The 22,805-nt window shown below is 29.9% G+C and overlaps 1 protein-coding gene across 1 annotated transcript in view; it reads left to right on the top strand.

The window, feature by feature from the left end:
• The window catches only part of LOC139511176 (protein GPR107-like), a 70,717-nt gene that overhangs the window by 27,170 nt on the left and 20,742 nt on the right, over positions 1–22,805 (top strand). The window contains exons 4-5 of the mRNA XM_071297756.1: positions 18,371–18,489; positions 20,566–20,977. Of these exons, the coding sequence (XP_071153857.1) occupies positions 18,371–18,489; positions 20,566–20,977 (531 nt within the window). The remainder of the gene's footprint in view (positions 1–18,370; positions 18,490–20,565; positions 20,978–22,805) is intronic.

The raw sequence follows: 22,805 nt of genomic DNA, 5'->3' as shown, positions 1-22,805 counted from the left end.
GCATATATGCAAGAAAAAAAGAAAATACTTTTAACCATTCCTTATGCTTAATAAGTCTACGGCATTTTCTCTTCACGATTTGTTAGCATTACTTTAGGATAAATAATACATTTCGGCTACAACAGGAATACTTCTATAGCTGCTTCAACTCGTCGTTGCATAATATTCATTTACTCACAATGAATGTAAACTTTTGTGTTGTATTTAGAACAGTGATCTTTAAATATTTTTAAAGCAATTAATTGCCGTGGGAAGACGATACGCATCTCAGTGATCAACAGGGCGTAGTTGAACTTGAACTTGACTTTGCTCACAATATTGAATGCTAAAAATAGTGACATCAATTTTGTCCACGAGATTTTTATTTGGCGGGAAATAGTATCATGTAACAGTAAACTCAGGTGACCTTTCTGGATAACCGTGGGAAAATTCATTCAAGGTTTAAACTTGCTTTGTAATGATTGACATAAATTTGTGTGCGTTAAGATTGAGGCTCTAGAAGGTACTTTAACAATTGATTAACCGGATTCTAAATTGTATTCCTTTTCTGAATTAACCAACATCAGCCTTTTATTTTTACGTTTCTCAGTCAACAGAGGACATAAAACCGGACATTATTTATACGTCCATAGTCAACACTATATATTAATGGTAGATGAAAACAGGATGCATGTCGTTCAGTTCCTGATGGGCGTTGGTAGAGATGCTCTGTGAAAATTTGCCGATCGTAAAAATCCGATCCACATTTTTTTTTACATGTTTCTTTCTTGTAGAACACGATATAATTTCATTTAAATATTCTATTTTATAATTGTTGAAATATTTTTTTTATATTTCGCCGAGGACTTTTAACGAGCAGTAAAATACGGATTGCGCCAATCCAATTTTATTTTAAGTAATTAAAGATCAATAACAAATCATAACGGATAAAAAACACATGATTTTTTTTCTCCATATAATTAAATATTCTAAGGTTGTGATTATTGTGTTGTGTCTGGGCGGCGAATGTATCTCAGTATTTATGAATATAGGGCTGCCACATTGCATACAAAACTATTTGTCACTTTACAGTTTCTTTTTTAAATTAAAATATTTCAAGTCAGTAATCTACCGAGGTAGTGAAACATAATATTTTACATTTCAAAATAAATTGAAAGTAACAGAGTTCACTTGTTGATCCGATAAATTAACTCTTGGGTTTAATTTAGATTGGACATATTACCGTAAAAAACATCATTTTGTTTTAAGCCAGTTGATATTAATTATATAATATTGAACTATTAATGAACCGAATATTGCTCATTGAGTAGGTCATAAAAGGTTCTAATTGTGGTAAAATCGTCTTTGTTGAAAAAACAAAAATTATGACCTGATCGGACTATAATGAAAATACAAAATAAGTGTTTTATTCGTATTTTTATACGTTTGTACGTTGTATGTCATATGACAATGACATGGGCATATACATAAAAGAATAATTATGTTATTTTAAATAAAAAATGTCACACTTTTATCTGACAATGAAAGGACATTTAAATAACGTATTTTAAAGCACACAGGTGCAATCGAGATCGATTAAATGTACAAAGGTAATAAATCTGGCTAATCCGATGATGTTGTCACACGTCATTAATTTTCAGTACATCCGATGGGCAATGAACCAATAAACAGCCACGCGGTGTTGGGAGAGAATCTTTGGAGGAAATTGGGAGTATAATCCGTGATTCGCGGTGTCACACCGCTACACTCGGAAATCGGTGATTAGAGTTCGCGATTACATACTCTCTGGGCGTACTGTATGAAACAACTTTCTTGTAATTTGATGTTATTAAAACAATTGAACAAATTCATGCATATATTAATCTAAACTGATAGAAAACAAAGGATATGAGGTATCCATCCATGACATAAAATCAGTACATACACAGGAAAAAAACACAGACATTAAGCAAAGGAAAACTACTCTTCATCTGGTAGTCACCTGTTACTGTGGATTCATTATTATTCGTTGGATACCAATTTTCATGGATTTCGTTGGCACAGTCATGACAGTCAAACCACGTAATTAAATATTCAACGAATGATAATTTTTCTATAGGTTTGTATGCAGACTTCAGCAAAACCACGAAATTAAATATCCATGAATATGCAAGTTTTTCTTAAGACACGAAAATTGGTACCCACGAAAATAAATGAATCCACAGTAGTCCTTAAAGCACGATTTTTATTGTCGAGCCTGCAACTTTTGTTGCAGAAAGCTCGACATAGGGATAGTGATCCGGCGGCGGCTACGGCGGCGGCGGCGGTGTTAGCTCACTTCTTAAAAGCTATATATTTTAGAAGGTGGAAGACCTGGATGCTTCATATTTTGTATATAGATGCCTCATGTTACGAAGTTTCCGTCAGTCACATGTCCAATGTCCTTGACCTCATTTTCATGGTTCAGTGACCACTTGAAAAAAAAGTTCAGAATTTTTGTAACGTTGAATTCTCTCTTATTATAAGTAATAGGATAACTATATTTGGTATGTGCGTACCTTGCAAGGTCCTCATGCCTGTCAGACAGTTTTCACTTGACCTCGACCTCATTTCATGGATCAGTGAACAAGGTTAAGTTTTGGTGGTCAAGTCCATATCTCAGATACTATAAGCAATAGGGCTAGTATATTTGGTGTATGGAAGGACTGGAAGGTGTACATGTCCAACTGGCAGGTGTCATCTGACCTTGACCTCATTTTCATGGTTCAGTGGTTATAGTTAAGTTTTTGTGTTTTGGTCTGTTTTTCTAATACTTTATGCAATAGGTCTACTATATTTGTTGTATGGAATGATTGTAAGGTGTACATGTCTAGCGGGCAGATGTCATCTGACCTTGACCTCATTTTCATGGTTCAGTGGTCAAAGTTAAGTTTTTAAGTTTGATCTTTTTATCTAATATTATATGCAAAAGGTCAACTATATTTGGTGTATGGAAATATATTATGATCTATATGTCAGTCCCGCAGGTTTTATTTGACCATGACCTCAATTGCACGGTTCATTGGACAGTGTTAAGTTTTTGTGTTTTGGTCTATTTGTCTTAAACTATAAGTAAAAGGTCAACTATATGTGTTGTATGGAAGCATTGTTAGCTGTACATGTCTGCCTGGCATGGTTCATCTGACCTTGACCTCATTTTCATGGTTCATTGGTCTTTGTTTAACTATCTTGTTTAATGTTAAGTTTATGTGACAGTTGTAATAACGCTTTATACTTAGAACTATCAACATAATATCAATGGTTAGTAAAGAAGGCGAGACATTTCAGTGTGTGCACTCTTGTATTTATTACAAATCTATAACGTATTATCAATAAATTATAGTTCATATCAATCTAATTATCTCATATGTTTGTTGATGAAGTGTACTGGATCGTGACTATGAACATGATGAAGTTATATATATAAGTTGTGTACAACAGTATACATGGTATAGTTACAACAACTTCACATTAAATATATAACTTGAAATAGAACTGAGTAGTTATACAGTAACATAGTATACAACAGTATACATGATATAGTCACAACAACTTCACATTAAATATATAACTTGAAATAGAACTGAGTAGTTATACAGTAACATAGTATACAACAGTATACATGGTATAGTCACAACAACTTCACATTAATATATAACTTGAAAGAGAACTGAGTAGTTATACAGTAACATAGAATACAACAGTATACATGGTATAGTCACAACAACTTCACATTAAATATATAACTTGAAAGAGAACTGAGTAGTTATACAGTAACATAGTATACAACAGTATACATGGTATAGTCACAACAACTTCACATTAAATATATAACTTGAAAGAAAACTGAGTAGTTATACAGTAACATAGAATACAACAGTATACATGGTATAGTCACAACAACTTCACATTGATATATAACTTGAAAGAGAACTGAGTAGTTATACAGTAACATAGTATACAACAGTATACATGGTATAGTCACAACAACTTCACATTAAATATATAACTTGAAAGAGAACTGAGTAGTTATACAGTAACATATATATAGTATACAACAGTATACATGGTATAGTCACAACAACTTCACATTAATATATAACTTGAAAGAGAACTGAGTAGTTATACAGTAACATAGTATACAACAGTATACATGATATAGTCACAACAACTTCACATTAAATATATAACTTGAAATAGAACTGAGTAGTTATACAGTAACACAGTATACAACAGTATACATGGTATAGTCACAACAACTTCACATTAAATATATAACTTGAAAGAGAACTGAGTAGTTATACAGTAACATAGTAAACAACAGTATACATGGTATAGTCACAACAACTTCACATTAAATATATAACTTGAAAGAAAACTGAGAAGTTATACAGTAACATAGAATACAACAGTATACATGGTATAGTCACAACAACTTCACATTAAATATATAACTTGAAAGAGAACTGAGTAGTTATACAGTAACATAGAATACAACAGTATACATGATATAGTCACAACAACTTCACATTAAATATATAACTTGAAAGAGAACTGAGTAGTTATACAGTAACATAGTATACAACAGTATACATGGTATAGTTACAACAACTTCACATTAAATATATAACTTGAAAGAAAACTGAGTAGTTATACAGTAACATAGAATACAACAGTATACATGGTATAGTTACAACAACTTCACATTAATATATAACTTGAAAGAGAACTGAGTAGTTATACAGTAACATAGTATACAACAGTATACATGATATAGTCACAACAACTTCACATTAAATATATAACTTGAAAGAGAACTGAGTAGTTATACAGTAACATAGTATACAACAGTATACATGGTATAGTCACAACAACTTCACATTAATATATAACTTGAAAGAGAACTGAGTAGTTATACAGTAACATAGTATACAACAGTATACATGGTATAGTCACAACAACTTCACATTAAATATACAACTTGAAAGAGAACTGAGTAGTTATACAGTAACATAGTATACAACAGTATACATGGTATAGTTACAACAACTTCACATTAATATATAACTTGAAAGAAAACTGAGTAGTTATACAGTAACATAGAATACAACAGTATACATGGTATAGTCACAACAACTTCACATTAAATATATAACTTGAAAGAGAACTGAGTAGTTATACAGTAACATAGTATACAACAGTATACATGGTATAGTCACAACAACTTCACATTAAATATATAACTTGAAAGAAAACTGAGTAGTTATACAGTAACATAGAATACAACAGTATACATGGTATAGTCACAACAACTTCACATTAAATATATAACTTGAAAGAGAACTGAGTAGTTATACAGTAACATAGAATACAACAGTATACATGGTATAGTCACAACAACTTCACATTAAATATATAACTTGAAAGAGAACTGAGTAGTTATACAGTAACATAGTATACAACAGTATACATGGTATAGTCACAACAACTTCACATTAATATATAACTTGAAAGAGAACTGAGTAGTTATACAGTAACATAGAATACAACAGTATACATGGTATAGTCACAACAACTTCACATTAATATATAACTTGAAAGAGAACTGAGTAGTTATACAGTAACATAGAATACAACAGTATACATGGTATAGTCACAACAACTTCACATTAAATATATAACTTGAAAGAGAACTGAGTAGTTATACAGTAACATAGTATACAACAGTATACATGGTATAGTCACAACAACTTCACATTAATATATAACTTGAAAGAAAACTGAGTAGTTATACAGTAACATAGTATACAACAGTATACATGATATAGTCACAACAACTTCACATTAAATATATAACTTGAAAGAGAACTGAGTAGTTATACAGTAACATAGTATACAACAGTATACATGATATAGTCACAACAACTTCACATTAATATATAACTTGAAAGAAAACTGAGTAGTTATACAGTAACATAGAATACAACAGTATACATGGTATAGTTACAACAACTCCACATTAAATATATAACTTGAAAGAGAACTGAGTAGTTATACAGTAACATAGAATACAACAGTATACATGGTATAGTTACAACAACTTCACATTAATATATAACTTGAAAGAAAACTGAGTAGTTATACAGTAACATAGTATACAACAGTATACATGGTATAGTCACAACAACTTCACATTAAATATATAACTTGAAAGAGAACTGAGTAGTTATACAGTAACATAGTAAACAACAGTATACATGGTATAGTCACAACAACTTCACATTAAATATATAACTTGAAAGAGAACTGAGTAGTTATACAGTAACATAGTATACAACAGTATACATGGTATAGTCACAACAACTTCACATTAAATATATAACTTGAAAGAGAACTGAGTAGTTATACAGTAACATAGTATACAACAGTATACATGGTATAGTCACAACAACTTCACATTAATATATAACTTGAAAGAGAACTGAGTAGTTATACAGTAACATAGTATACAACAGTATACATGGTATAGTCACAACAACTTCACATTAAATATACAACTTGAAAGAGAACTGAGTAGTTATACAGTAACATAGTATACAACAGTATACATGGTATAGTTACAACAACTTCACATTAATATATAACTTGAAAGAAAACTGAGTAGTTATACAGTAACATAGAATACAACAGTATACATGGTATAGTCACAACAACTTCACATTAAATATATAACTTGAAAGAGAACTGAGTAGTTATACAGTAACATAGTATACAACAGTATACATGGTATAGTCACAACAACTTCACATTAAATATATAACTTGAAAGAAAACTGAGTAGTTATACAGTAACATAGAATACAACAGTATACATGGTATAGTCACAACAACTTCACATTAAATATATAACTTGAAAGAGAACTGAGTAGTTATACAGTAACATAGAATACAACAGTATACATGGTATAGTCACAACAACTTCACATTAAATATATAACTTGAAAGAGAACTGAGTAGTTATACAGTAACATAGTATACAACAGTATACATGGTATAGTCACAACAACTTCACATTAAATATATAACTTGAAAGAGAACTGAGTAGTTATACAGTAACATAGTATACAACAGTATACATGATATAGTCACAACAACTTCACATTAATATATAACTTGAAAGAAAACTGAGTAGTTATACAGTAACATAGAATACAACAGTATACATGGTATAGTTACAACAACTCCACATTAAATATATAACTTGAAAGAGAACTGAGTAGTTATACAGTAACATAGAATACAACAGTATACATGGTATAGTTACAACAACTTCACATTAATATATAACTTGAAAGAAAACTGAGTAGTTATACAGTAACATAGTATACAACAGTATACATGGTATAGTCACAACAACTTCACATTAAATATATAACTTGAAAGAGAACTGAGTAGTTATACAGTAACATAGTAAACAACAGTATACATGGTATAGTCACAACAACTTCACATTAAATATATAACTTGAAAGAGAACTGAGTAGTTATACAGTAACATAGTATACAACAGTATACATGGTATAGTCACAACAACTTCACATTAAATATATAACTTGAAAGAGAACTGAGTAGTTATACAGTAACATAGTATACAACAGTATACATGGTATAGTCACAACAACTTCACATTAATATATAACTTGAAAGAGAACTGAGTAGTTATACAGTAACATAGAATACAACAGTATACATGATATAGTCACAACAACTTCACATTAAATATATAACTTGAAAGAGAACTGAGTAGTTATACAGTAACATAGTATACAACAGTATACATGGTATAGTCACAACAACTTCACATTAAATATATAACTTGAAAGAGAACTGAGTAGTTATACAGTAACATAGAATACAACAGTATACATGGTATAGTCACAACAACTTCACATTAATATATAACTTGAAAGAGAACTGAGTAGTTATACAGTAACATAGAATACAACAGTATACATGGTATAGTCACAACAACTTCACATTAAATATATAACTTGAAAGAGAACTGAGAAGTTATACAGTAACATAGTATACAACAGTATACATGGTATAGTCACAACAACTTCACATTAAATATACAACTTGAAAGAGAACTGAGTAGTTATACAGTAACATAGAATACAACAGTATACATGATATAGTCACAACAACTTCACATTAAATATACAACTTGAAAGAGAACTGAGTAGTTATACAGTAACATAGAATACAACAGTATACATGATATAGTCACAACAACTTCACATTAAATATATAACTTGAAAGAGAACTGAGTAGTTATACAGTAACATAGTATACAACAGTATACATGATATAGTCACAACAACTTCACATTAAATATATAACTTGAAAGAAAACTGAGAAGTTATACAGTAACATAGTATACAACAGTATACATGATATAGTCACAACAACTTCACATTAAATATATAACTTGAAAGAGAACTGAGTAGTTATACAGTAACATAGTATACAACAGTATACATGGTATAGTCACAACAACTTCACATTAATATATAACTTGAAATAGAACTGAGTAGTTATACAGTAACACAGTATACAACAGTATACATGATATAGTCACAACAACTTCACATTAAATATACAACTTGAAAGAGAACTGAGAAGTTATACAGTAACATAGAATACAACAGTATACATGGTATAGTTACAACAACTTCACATTAAATATATAACTTGAAAGAGAACTGAGTAGTTATACAGTAACATAGTATACAACAGTATACATGATATAGTCACAACAACTTCACATTAAATATACAACTTGAAAGAAAACTGAGAAGTTATACAGTAACATAGAATACAACAGTATACATGGTATAGTTACAACAACTTCACATTAAATATATAACTTGAAAGAGAACTGAGTAGTTATACAGTAACATAGTATACAACAGTATACATGATATAGTCACAACAACTTCACATTAAATATACAACTTGAAAGAGAACTGAGAAGTTATACAGTAACATAGAATACAACAGTATACATGGTATAGTTACAACAACTTCACATTAAATATATAACTTGAAAGAGAACTGAGTAGTTATACAGTAACATAGTATACAACAGTATACATGATATAGTCACAACAACTCCACATTAAATATATAACTTGAAAGAGAACTGAGTAGTTATACAGTAACATAGAATACAACAGTATACATGATATAGTCACAACAACTTCACATTAAATATATAACTTGAAATAGAACTGAGTAGTTATACAGTAACACAGTATACAACAGTATACATGATATAGTCACAACAACTTCACATTAAATATACAACTTGAAAGAGAACTGAGAAGTTATACAGTAACATAGAATACAACAGTATATATACATGGTATAGTCACAACAACTTCACATTAAATATATAACTTGAAAGAGAACTGAGTAGTTATACAGTAACATAGTATACAACAGTATACATGGTATAGTCACAACAACTTCACATTAAATATATAACTTGAAAGAAAACTGAGAAGTTATACAGTAACATAGAATACAACAGTATACATGGTATAGTCACAACAACTTCACATTAAATATATAACTTGAAATAGAACTGAGTAGTTATACAGTAACACAGTATACAACAGTATACATGATATAGTCACAACAACTTCACATTAAATATACAACTTGAAAGAGAACTGAGAAGTTATACAGTAACATAGAATACAACAGTATACATGGTATAGTTACAACAACTTCACATTAAATATACAACTTGAAAGAGAACTGAGTAGTTATACAGTAACATAGAATACAACAGTATACATGGTATAGTTACAACAACTTCACATTAAATATATAACTTGAAAGAGAACTGAGTAGTTATACAGTAACATAGAATACAACAGTATACATGGTATAGTCACAACAACTTCACATTAAATATATAACTTGAAAGAGAACTGAGAAGTTATACAGTAACATAGTATACAACAGTATACATGATATAGTCACAACAACTTCACATTAAATATATAACTTGAAAGAGAACTGAGTAGTTATACAGTAACATAGTATACAACAGTATACATGGTATAGTCACAACAACTTCACATTAATATATAACTTGAAAGAGAACTGAGTAGTTATACAGTAACATAGAATACAACAGTATACATGGTATAGTCACAACAACTTCACATTAAATATATAACTTGAAAGAGAACTGAGTAGTTATACAGTAACATAGTATACAACAGTATACATGGTATAGTTACAACAACTTCACATTAAATATATAACTTGAAAGAGAACTGAGAAGTTATACAGTAACATAGTATACAACAGTATACATGATATAGTCACAACAACTTCACATTAAATATATAACTTGAAAGAGAACTGAGTAGTTATACAGTAACATAGTATACAACAGTATACATGGTATAGTTACAACAACTTCACATTAATATATAACTTGAAAGAAAACTGAGTAGTTATACAGTAACATAGAATACAACAGTATACATGGTATAGTTACAACAACTTCACATTAATATATAACTTGAAAGAGAACTGAGTAGTTATACAGTAACATAGTATACAACAGTATACATGATATAGTCACAACAACTTCACATTAAATATATAACTTGAAAGAGAACTGAGTAGTTATACAGTAACATAGTATACAACAGTATACATGGTATAGTCACAACAACTTCACATTAATATATAACTTGAAAGAGAACTGAGTAGTTATACAGTAACATAGTATACAACAGTATACATGGTATAGTCACAACAACTTCACATTAAATATACAACTTGAAAGAGAACTGAGTAGTTATACAGTAACATAGTATACAACAGTATACATGGTATAGTTACAACAACTTCACATTAATATATAACTTGAAAGAAAACTGAGTAGTTATACAGTAACATAGAATACAACAGTATACATGGTATAGTCACAACAACTTCACATTAAATATATAACTTGAAAGAGAACTGAGTAGTTATACAGTAACATAGTATACAACAGTATACATGGTATAGTCACAACAACTTCACATTAAATATATAACTTGAAAGAAAACTGAGTAGTTATACAGTAACATAGAATACAACAGTATACATGGTATAGTCACAACAACTTCACATTAAATATATAACTTGAAAGAGAACTGAGTAGTTATACAGTAACATAGAATACAACAGTATACATGGTATAGTCACAACAACTTCACATTAAATATATAACTTGAAAGAGAACTGAGTAGTTATACAGTAACATAGTATACAACAGTATACATGGTATAGTCACAACAACTTCACATTAAATATACAACTTGAAAGAGAACTGAGTAGTTATACAGTAACATAGAATACAACAGTATACATGGTATAGTCACAACAACTTCACATTAAATATACAACTTGAAAGAGAACTGAGTAGTTATACAGTAACATAGTATACAACAGTATACATGGTATAGTCACAACAACTTCACATTAATATATAACTTGAAAGAGAACTGAGTAGTTATACAGTAACATAGTATACAACAGTATACATGATATAGTCACAACAACTTCACATTAATATATAACTTGAAAGAAAACTGAGTAGTTATACAGTAACATAGAATACAACAGTATACATGGTATAGTTACAACAACTCCACATTAAATATATAACTTGAAAGAGAACTGAGTAGTTATACAGTAACATAGAATACAACAGTATACATGGTATAGTTACAACAACTTCACATTAATATATAACTTGAAAGAAAACTGAGTAGTTATACAGTAACATAGTATACAACAGTATACATGGTATAGTCACAACAACTTCACATTAAATATATAACTTGAAAGAGAACTGAGTAGTTATACAGTAACATAGTAAACAACAGTATACATGGTATAGTCACAACAACTTCACATTAAATATATAACTTGAAAGAGAACTGAGTAGTTATACAGTAACATAGTATACAACAGTATACATGGTATAGTCACAACAACTTCACATTAATATATAACTTGAAATAGAACTGAGTAGTTATACAGTAACATAGTATACAACAGTATACAGGGTATAGTCACAACAACTTCACATTAAATATATAACTTGAAAGAGAACTGAGTAGTTATACAGTAACATAGAATACAACAGTATACATGGTATAGTCACAACAACTTCACATTAAATATATAACTTGAAAGAGAACTGAGTAGTTATACAGTAACATAGTATACAACAGTATACATGGTATAGTCACAACAACTTCACATTAAATATATAACTTGAAAGAGAACTGAGTAGTTATACAGTAACATAGTATACAACAGTATACATGGTATAGTCACAACAACTTCACATTAATATATAACTTGAAAGAGAACTGAGTAGTTATACAGTAACATAGTATACAACAGTATACATGGTATAGTCACAACAACTTCACATTAAATATACAACTTGAAAGAGAACTGAGTAGTTATACAGTAACATAGTATACAACAGTATACATGGTATAGTTACAACAACTTCACATTAATATATAACTTGAAAGAAAACTGAGTAGTTATACAGTAACATAGAATACAACAGTATACATGGTATAGTCACAACAACTTCACATTAAATATATAACTTGAAAGAGAACTGAGTAGTTATACAGTAACATAGTATACAACAGTATACATGGTATAGTCACAACAACTTCACATTAAATATATAACTTGAAAGAAAACTGAGTAGTTATACAGTAACATAGAATACAACAGTATACATGGTATAGTCACAACAACTTCACATTAAATATATAACTTGAAAGAGAACTGAGTAGTTATACAGTAACATAGAATACAACAGTATACATGGTATAGTCACAACAACTTCACATTAAATATATAACTTGAAAGAGAACTGAGTAGTTATACAGTAACATAGTATACAACAGTATACATGGTATAGTCACAACAACTTCACATTAAATATATAACTTGAAAGAGAACTGAGTAGTTATACAGTAACATAGTATACAACAGTATACATGATATAGTCACAACAACTTCACATTAATATATAACTTGAAAGAAAACTGAGTAGTTATACAGTAACATAGAATACAACAGTATACATGGTATAGTTACAACAACTCCACATTAAATATATAACTTGAAAGAGAACTGAGTAGTTATACAGTAACATAGAATACAACAGTATACATGGTATAGTTACAACAACTTCACATTAATATATAACTTGAAAGAAAACTGAGTAGTTATACAGTAACATAGTATACAACAGTATACATGGTATAGTCACAACAACTTCACATTAAATATATAACTTGAAAGAGAACTGAGTAGTTATACAGTAACATAGTAAACAACAGTATACATGGTATAGTCACAACAACTTCACATTAAATATATAACTTGAAAGAGAACTGAGTAGTTATACAGTAACATAGTATACAACAGTATACATGGTATAGTCACAACAACTTCACATTAAATATATAACTTGAAAGAGAACTGAGTAGTTATACAGTAACATAGTATACAACAGTATACATGGTATAGTCACAACAACTTCACATTAATATATAACTTGAAAGAGAACTGAGTAGTTATACAGTAACATAGAATACAACAGTATACATGATATAGTCACAACAACTTCACATTAAATATATAACTTGAAAGAGAACTGAGTAGTTATACAGTAACATAGTATACAACAGTATACATGGTATAGTCACAACAACTTCACATTAAATATATAACTTGAAAGAGAACTGAGTAGTTATACAGTAACATAGAATACAACAGTATACATGGTATAGTCACAACAACTTCACATTAATATATAACTTGAAAGAGAACTGAGTAGTTATACAGTAACATAGAATACAACAGTATACATGGTATAGTCACAACAACTTCACATTAAATATATAACTTGAAAGAGAACTGAGAAGTTATACAGTAACATAGTATACAACAGTATACATGGTATAGTCACAACAACTTCACATTAAATATACAACTTGAAAGAGAACTGAGTAGTTATACAGTAACATAGAATACAACAGTATACATGATATAGTCACAACAACTTCACATTAAATATACAACTTGAAAGAGAACTGAGTAGTTATACAGTAACATAGAATACAACAGTATACATGATATAGTCACAACAACTTCACATTAAATATATAACTTGAAAGAGAACTGAGTAGTTATACAGTAACATAGTATACAACAGTATACATGATATAGTCACAACAACTTCACATTAAATATATAACTTGAAAGAAAACTGAGAAGTTATACAGTAACATAGTATACAACAGTATACATGATATAGTCACAACAACTTCACATTAAATATATAACTTGAAAGAGAACTGAGTAGTTATACAGTAACATAGTATACAACAGTATACATGGTATAGTCACAACAACTTCACATTAATATATAACTTGAAATAGAACTGAGTAGTTATACAGTAACACAGTATACAACAGTATACATGATATAGTCACAACAACTTCACATTAAATATACAACTTGAAAGAGAACTGAGAAGTTATACAGTAACATAGAATACAACAGTATACATGGTATAGTTACAACAACTTCACATTAAATATATAACTTGAAAGAGAACTGAGTAGTTATACAGTAACATAGTATACAACAGTATACATGATATAGTCACAACAACTTCACATTAAATATACAACTTGAAAGAGAACTGAGAAGTTATACAGTAACATAGAATACAACAGTATACATGATATAGTCACAACAACTTCACATTAAATATATAACTTGAAATAGAACTGAGTAGTTATACAGTAACACAGTATACAACAGTATACATGATATAGTCACAACAACTTCACATTAAATATACAACTTGAAAGAGAACTGAGAAGTTATACAGTAACATAGAATACAACAGTATACATGGTATAGTTACAACAACTTCACATTAAATATACAACTTGAAAGAGAACTGAGTAGTTATACAGTAACATAGAATACAACAGTATACATGGTATAGTTACAACAACTTCACATTAAATATATAACTTGAAAGAGAACTGAGTAGTTATACAGTAACATAGTATACAACAGTATACATGATATAGTCACAACAACTTCACATTAAATATATAACTTGAAAGAAAACTGAGAAGTTATACAGTAACATAGAATACAACAGTATACATGGTATAGTCACAACAACTTCACATTAAATATATAACTTGAAATAGAACTGAGTAGTTATACAGTAACACAGTATACAACAGTATACATGATATAGTCACAACAACTTCACATTAAATATACAACTTGAAAGAGAACTGAGAAGTTATACAGTAACATAGAATACAACAGTATACATGGTATAGTTACAACAACTTCACATTAAATATACAACTTGAAAGAGAACTGAGTAGTTATACAGTAACATAGAATACAACAGTATACATGGTATAGTTACAACAACTTCACATTAAATATATAACTTGAAAGAGAACTGAGTAGTTATACAGTAACATAGAATACAACAGTATACATGGTATAGTCACAACAACTTCACATTAAATATATAACTTGAAAGAGAACTGAGAAGTTATACAGTAACATAGTATACAACAGTATACATGATATAGTCACAACAACTTCACATTAAATATATAACTTGAAAGAGAACTGAGTAGTTATACAGTAACATAGTATACAACAGTATACATGGTATAGTCACAACAACTTCACATTAATATATAACTTGAAAGAGAACTGAGTAGTTATACAGTAACATAGAATACAACAGTATACATGGTATAGTCACAACAACTTCACATTAAATATATAACTTGAAAGAGAACTGAGTAGTTATACAGTAACATAGTATACAACAGTATACATGGTATAGTTACAACAACTTCACATTAAATATACAACTTGAAAGAGAACTGAGTAGTTATACAGTAACATAGTATACAACAGTATACATGGTATAGTCACAACAACTTCACATTAAATATATAACTTGAAAGAGAACTGAGTAGTTATACAGTAACATAGTATACAACAGTATACATGGTATAGTCACAACAACTTCACATTAAATATATAACTTGAAAGAGAATTGAGTAGTTATACAGTAACATAGTATACAACAGTATACATGGTATAGTCACAACAACTTCACATTAAATATACAACTTGAAAGAGAACTGAGTAGTTATACAGTAACATAGAATACAACAGTATACATGGTATAGTTACAACAACTCCACATTAAATATATAACTTGAAAGAGAACTGAGTAGTTATACAGTAACATAGAATACAACAGTATACATGATATAGTCACAACAACTTCACATTAAATATATAACTTGAAAGAGAACTGAGAAGTTATACAGTAACATAGAATACAACAGTATACATGGTATAGTCACAACAACTTCACATTAATATATAACTTGAAAGAGAACTGAGTAGTTATACAGTAACATAGAATACAACAGTATACATGGTATAGTCACAACAACTTCACATTAAATATACAACTTGAAAGAGAACTGAGAAGTTATACAGTAACATAGAATACAACAGTATACATGATATAGTCACAACAACTTCACATTAAATATATAACTTGAAAGAGAACTGAGAAGTTATACAGTAACATAGTATACAACAGTATACATGATATAGTCACAACAACTTCACATTAAATATACAACTTGAAAGAGAACTGAGAAGTTATACAGTAACATAGAATACAACAGTATACATGGTATAGTTACAACAACTTCACATTAAATATATAACTTGAAAGAGAACTGAGAAGTTATACAGTAACACAGTATACAACAGTATACATGGTATAGTCACAACAACTTCACATTAATATATAACTTGAAATAGAACTGAGTAGTTATACAGTGACATAGAATACAACAGTATACATGGTATAGTCACAACAACTTCACATTAAATATATAACTTGAAAGAGAACTGAGAAGTTATACAGTAACATAGTATACAACAGTATACATGGTATAGTTACAACAACTTCACATTAAATATACAACTTGAAAGAGAACTGAGTAGTTATACAGTAACATAGTATACAACAGTATACATGGTATAGTCACAACAACTTCACATTAAATATATAACTTGAAATAGAACTGAGTAGTTATACAGTAACATAGTATACAACAGTATACATGGTATAGTCACAACAACTTCACATTAAATATATAACTTGAAAGAGAACTGAGTAGTTATACAGTAACATAGAATACAACAGTATACATGGTATAGTTACAACAACTTCACATTAAATATATAACTTGAAAGAGAACTGAGTAGTTATACAGTAACATAGTATACAACAGTATACATGGTATAGTCACAACAACTTCACATTAATATATAACTTGAAATAGAACTGAGTAGTTATACAGTAACATAGAATACAACAGTATACATGGTATAGTCACAACAACTTCACATTAAATATATAACTTGAAAGAGAACTGAGAAGTTATACAGTAACATAGTATACAACAGTATACATGGTATAGTTACAACAACTTCACATTAAATATACAACTTGAAAGAGAACTGAGTAGTTATACAGTAACATAGTATACAACAGTATACATGGTATAGTCACAACAACTTCACATTAAATATATAACTTGAAAGAGAACTGAGTAGTTATACAGTAACATAGAATACAACAGTATACATGATATAGTCACAACAACTTCACATTAAATATATAACTTGAAAGAGAACTGAGTAGTTATACAGTAACATAGTATACAACAGTATACATGGTATAGTCACAACAACTTCACATTAATATATAACTTGAAAGAGAACTGAGTAGTTATACAGTAACATAGAATACAACAGTATACATGGTATAGTCACAACAACTTCACATTAAATATATAACTTGAAAGAGAACTGAGTAGTTATACAGTAACATAGAATACAACAGTATACATGGTATAGTCACAACAACTTCACATTAAATATACAACTTGAAAGAGAACTCAGTACACCATGTACAGATCTTTGCTTTATCATCATGACCATGAGAAACCTTTAAAGTTACCGTTTTGACTTCAATAGATTATCAGATTTACTAAACACGGAATGGTGATAGTGCAAGCAGAGCATGGCATTCTATAAACACATATTTTTGTTGAAATTCAAAGTGTTTTTATTTTTGTGAATTTTAGGAAAATGCACAAGGGAAGAATTGTTTGTTGAAAAATCCAGATGGTATACTCAGCAAAGAAAACAACAAGAATAATAGTTTATCTATTATCTTCTTTAAAATAGATTTTGATAAAATGGTGTAAGTTTTGTTTCAGATAAGTTAATTGTTAAGATAGTTCTGATATATATTATTGTTTCTGTTGTATTTAAGATAAATCCTAATGTTAGTGACATAGCATAATTGGGAATATGAAGGCCAAATCTCTGGCTAGATCAGAAGTCTTAAAAAAAAAAATGGGAAATAATTATTGTGGATTCATTAATATTGATTGGATACCAATTTTTGTGGGTACAGGGGAACCATGAATTTAAATGTTCAACGTTCAACCAATTACAAATTATGTAAAGGAATGTATGCAGACTTAGCCAAAACCACAAATTGAATATTGACAAATATGGTTTTTTTCCTCAAACATCAAAAATTGGTACCCACGAAAATAACTTTAAATCTTGCATTGAACATGTTGAGGGCTCTCCGAATTACCATAAAAATGCCTGAAGGAGAAATTTTCTGATTATTGCTATTCATTTTTATGCTGTGGCGTAGGGGGCATTTAGTTTAAACCTTGGCTATCTGTACATTCCGAAATTGGTTTCCACTCTCTAACTTTAGTTTACCTCATCCAAATGTTATGAAACTAATATACAATGCTTATTGACACAAAACACTGATCAACTTTGAATTTTTCGTTTCAATTCTCCAAGTTAATTTTTCCTTAACCAAATGTTATGAGTCTTACACAAAATGCCTATTATCACAAAACACAGATTAATTGTAAATTTTGGTACTGTCACTTTTACTGTTCTAGAATTATACCCCTTTACAAATGGAAATTATCTTCTTCAGTTATGTCCCATTTGAATGTTTTATGCAAGCTGTGGCATCATCTCTGTTCCATACCATAAAGACACTTCCCATTTAATTATCTCTGTCCCATACCATAGAGACGGTCCCCATTTAATTATCTCTGTCCTATACCATAGAGACACTCCCCATTTAATTATCTCTGTCCCACACCATAGAGACACTCCCCATTTAATTATCTCTGTCCCATACCATAGAGACACTCCCCATTTAATTATCTCTGTCCCATACCATAGAGACACTCCCCATTTAATTATCTCTGTCCCATACCATAGAGACACTCCCCATTTAATTATCTCTGTCCCATACCATAGAGACACTCCCCATTTAATTATCTCTGTCCCATACCTTAGAGACACTCCCCATTTAATTATCTCTGTCCCATACCATAGAGACACTCCCCATTTAATTACTTGACAGTCATCATCTCTGTCCAATACCATAGAGACGCTCCCCATTGAATTACTTGACAGTCATCATCTCTGTCCCATACCATAGAGACGCTCCCCATTTAATTACTTGACAGTCATGACAGTAGTAGTGGTCAAATTCAGAACTATTCTTATAAAGAAATTCTACTCAATGACAAATTACTTCATTTATTATGCTTTCAACAGTTCTGGTTTAAAAATTGAAACTTTTATCAAATTACATACATGTATGTAGAAAAAAATGTTTGCATAAGTCAAACATTTGCTTTGTTTACTATGTAATATGCTTGTTGGAAAATGTCTTCACCACATTTGAAACTTAATTGTTATGCCAAATTAAACATTTGAAAATGTTATAAGTTATATATTTATACACATTTTCACAGAAAATCAAGTAAAAAAGTAGTATTTACTTGAAACTTCTTTTTTTTTTGGGGTCGTCAATTGCAATTCCTGAGAAACTTATTGTATGAAGTATTCAAAAGTAATTTTTATTTAAACTTTTGCATGGCATGCATTGTTCTTAAATGTTTTAGAAAAACAGTAAAAAACAAATGAAAAACTTCATGATTAAATTCACCAGAGTAGTGTTAGATTATTAATGCAGTAAATCTAACATTAATAATTTCGTAAGTTTGAAAAAAAGACCCCAGCTAACATGGATAATGACCGAAATTATGTGAAAAATTTCTGGATCCTTGCTTCAGACATCCAAAACTTCTACCTGTTGCTACAGACAACCCAACCTTGTAAATCATACTCAAGGAGACAGCCTATTTCTTTTTAACTCTTCTGTTTAAACATGGCAATCATTTGATTTCAAAAAATTAAAAAAATGGCATTATTTAAAATATTTCAGAGTGACAATACAAAGAAACGGCAGTGATGTGAAGAATTTGGTAATTGTTAATAACTTGACAGAGCCACATTCTCCAAGTAAAAGACATGTTCCTCATTCACCATTTAGTGACCAGTTCCTCATTGGAAAAAGGCATAAAAGGGATGCTGCTGCTTCTAGTGTGAAGAAGAAAGCGACTAAAGCACCAAGTACCACTGCAGTACTGACTAAAGCACCAAATACCACTGCAGCACCGACTAAAGCACCAAGTACCGCTGCAGTACTGACAACAACAACATTAAAAACAGTGAAAACAGAAACCAGTAAAACAAAGAAACCATTAGAACCAGCCAAAATAAAAGCAGCTCCAGTGCTTAAGGAAATTCCTATGTCAAAATTTGATAATAATTCAATGGAGGCATACACTATTTATGTAAGTAAAACAGCTATAAATTACTGTTGTTCCGTCAGTTATACAGTAAAATTGCTGTTGTCTGGTCAGTAAAAACATCTAACTACTTTTGTTTGGTCATTTAAACAGCTAAATACTGTTGTCCATGTTGTTTAGTCAGGTAAACAGCTAATAACTGTTGTTTGGTCATTTAAACAGCTAAATACTGTTGTTTGGTCAGTTAAACAGTATATTACTGTTGTCTGGCAAAGTCAAAAGCAACTTACTGTTGTTTGGTCAGTTAAACAGCTAAATACTGTTGTTTGGTCAGTTAAACAGTATATAACGGTTGTCTGGCCAAGTAAAAAGCAAATTACTGTTGTTTGGTCGGTTAAACAGCTAAATACTGTTGTTTAGTCAGTCAAACAGTTAATTACTGTTGTCTGGCCTAGTTAAAAGCAAATTGCTGTTGTTTGGTCAGTTAAACAGCTAAATACTGTTGTTTAGTCAGTTAAACAGTTAATTATTGTTGTCTGACCAAGTAAAAAGCAAATTACTGTTGTTTGGTCAGTTAAAAAGCAAATTACTGTTGTTTTGTCATTTTAACAGCTAAATACTGTTGTTTAGTCAGTTAAACAGTTAATTACTGTTGTCTGGCCAAGTAAAAAGCAAATTACTGTTGTGTGGTAAGTTAAACAGCTAAATACTGTTGTTTGGTCAGTTAAACATTGTTAAACAGCTAATTACTGTTGTCTGTTCATTTAAACAGCTAATTACTGTTGTTTGGTCATTTAAACAGCTAATTACTGTTGTCTGTTCATTTAAACAGCTAATTACTGTTGTTTGGTCATTTAAACAGCTAATTACTGTTGTTTGGTCATTTAAACAGCTAATTACTGTTGTTTGGTCATTTAAACAGCTATATATTGTTGTTTGGTAATTTAAACAGCTAATTACTGTTGTTTGGTCATTTAAACAGCTATATACTGTTGTTTGGTAATTTAAACAGCTATATACTGTTGTCTGTTCATTTAAACAGCTAATTACTGTTGTCTGTTCATTTAAACAGCTAATTACTGTTGTTTGGTAATTTAAACAGCTATATACTGTTGTTTGGTCATTTAAACAGCTATATACTGTTGTTTGGTCATTTAAGCAGCTACATTTGTAAATACTGTTGTCTTGTTATTTAAACATCTAAATTCTGTTGTTTAGTCAGTTAAACAGTTAATTACTGCCGTTTGGTGAGGTAAACAGTTAATTCATGCCGTGTGGTGAGATAAGCAGTTAATTACTGCCGTGTGGTGAGGTAAACAGTTAATTACTGCTGTGTTGTGAGGTAAACAGTTAATTACTGCTGTGTTGTGAGGTAAACAGTTAATTACTGCTGTGTTGTGAGGTAAACAGTTAATTTCTGCAGTGTAGTGAGGTAAACAGTTAATTACTGCAGTGTGGTGAGGTAAACAGTTAAACAGTTAATTACTGTCGTGTGGTGAGGTAAACAGTTTTAAAAACAGTTAATTACTGTCGTGTGGTGAGGTAAACAGTTTTAAAAACAGTTAATTACTGTCGTGTGGTGAGGTAAACAGTTAAACAGTTAGTTACTGTCGTGTGGTGAGGTAAACAGTTAATTACTGTGCCGTGTGGTGAGGTAAACAGTTAAACAGTTAATTACTGTTGTGTGGTGAGCTAAACAGTTAATTACTGTTGTGTGGTGAGGTAAACAGTTAAACAGTTAATTACTGTTGTGTGGTGAGGTAAACAGTTAAACAGTTAATTACTGTCGTGTGGTGAGGTAAACAGTTAAACAGTTAATTACTGCCGTGTGGTGAGTTAAACAGTTAATTACTGCCATGTGGTGAGGTAAACA

The sequence above is a fragment of the Mytilus edulis genome, chromosome 2 (assembly GCF_963676685.1).
Source record: "Mytilus edulis chromosome 2, xbMytEdul2.2, whole genome shotgun sequence".
Taxonomy (NCBI): Eukaryota; Metazoa; Mollusca; class Bivalvia; order Mytilida; family Mytilidae; genus Mytilus; species Mytilus edulis.
This window is presented reverse-complemented; position numbering and strand designations above follow the sequence as displayed.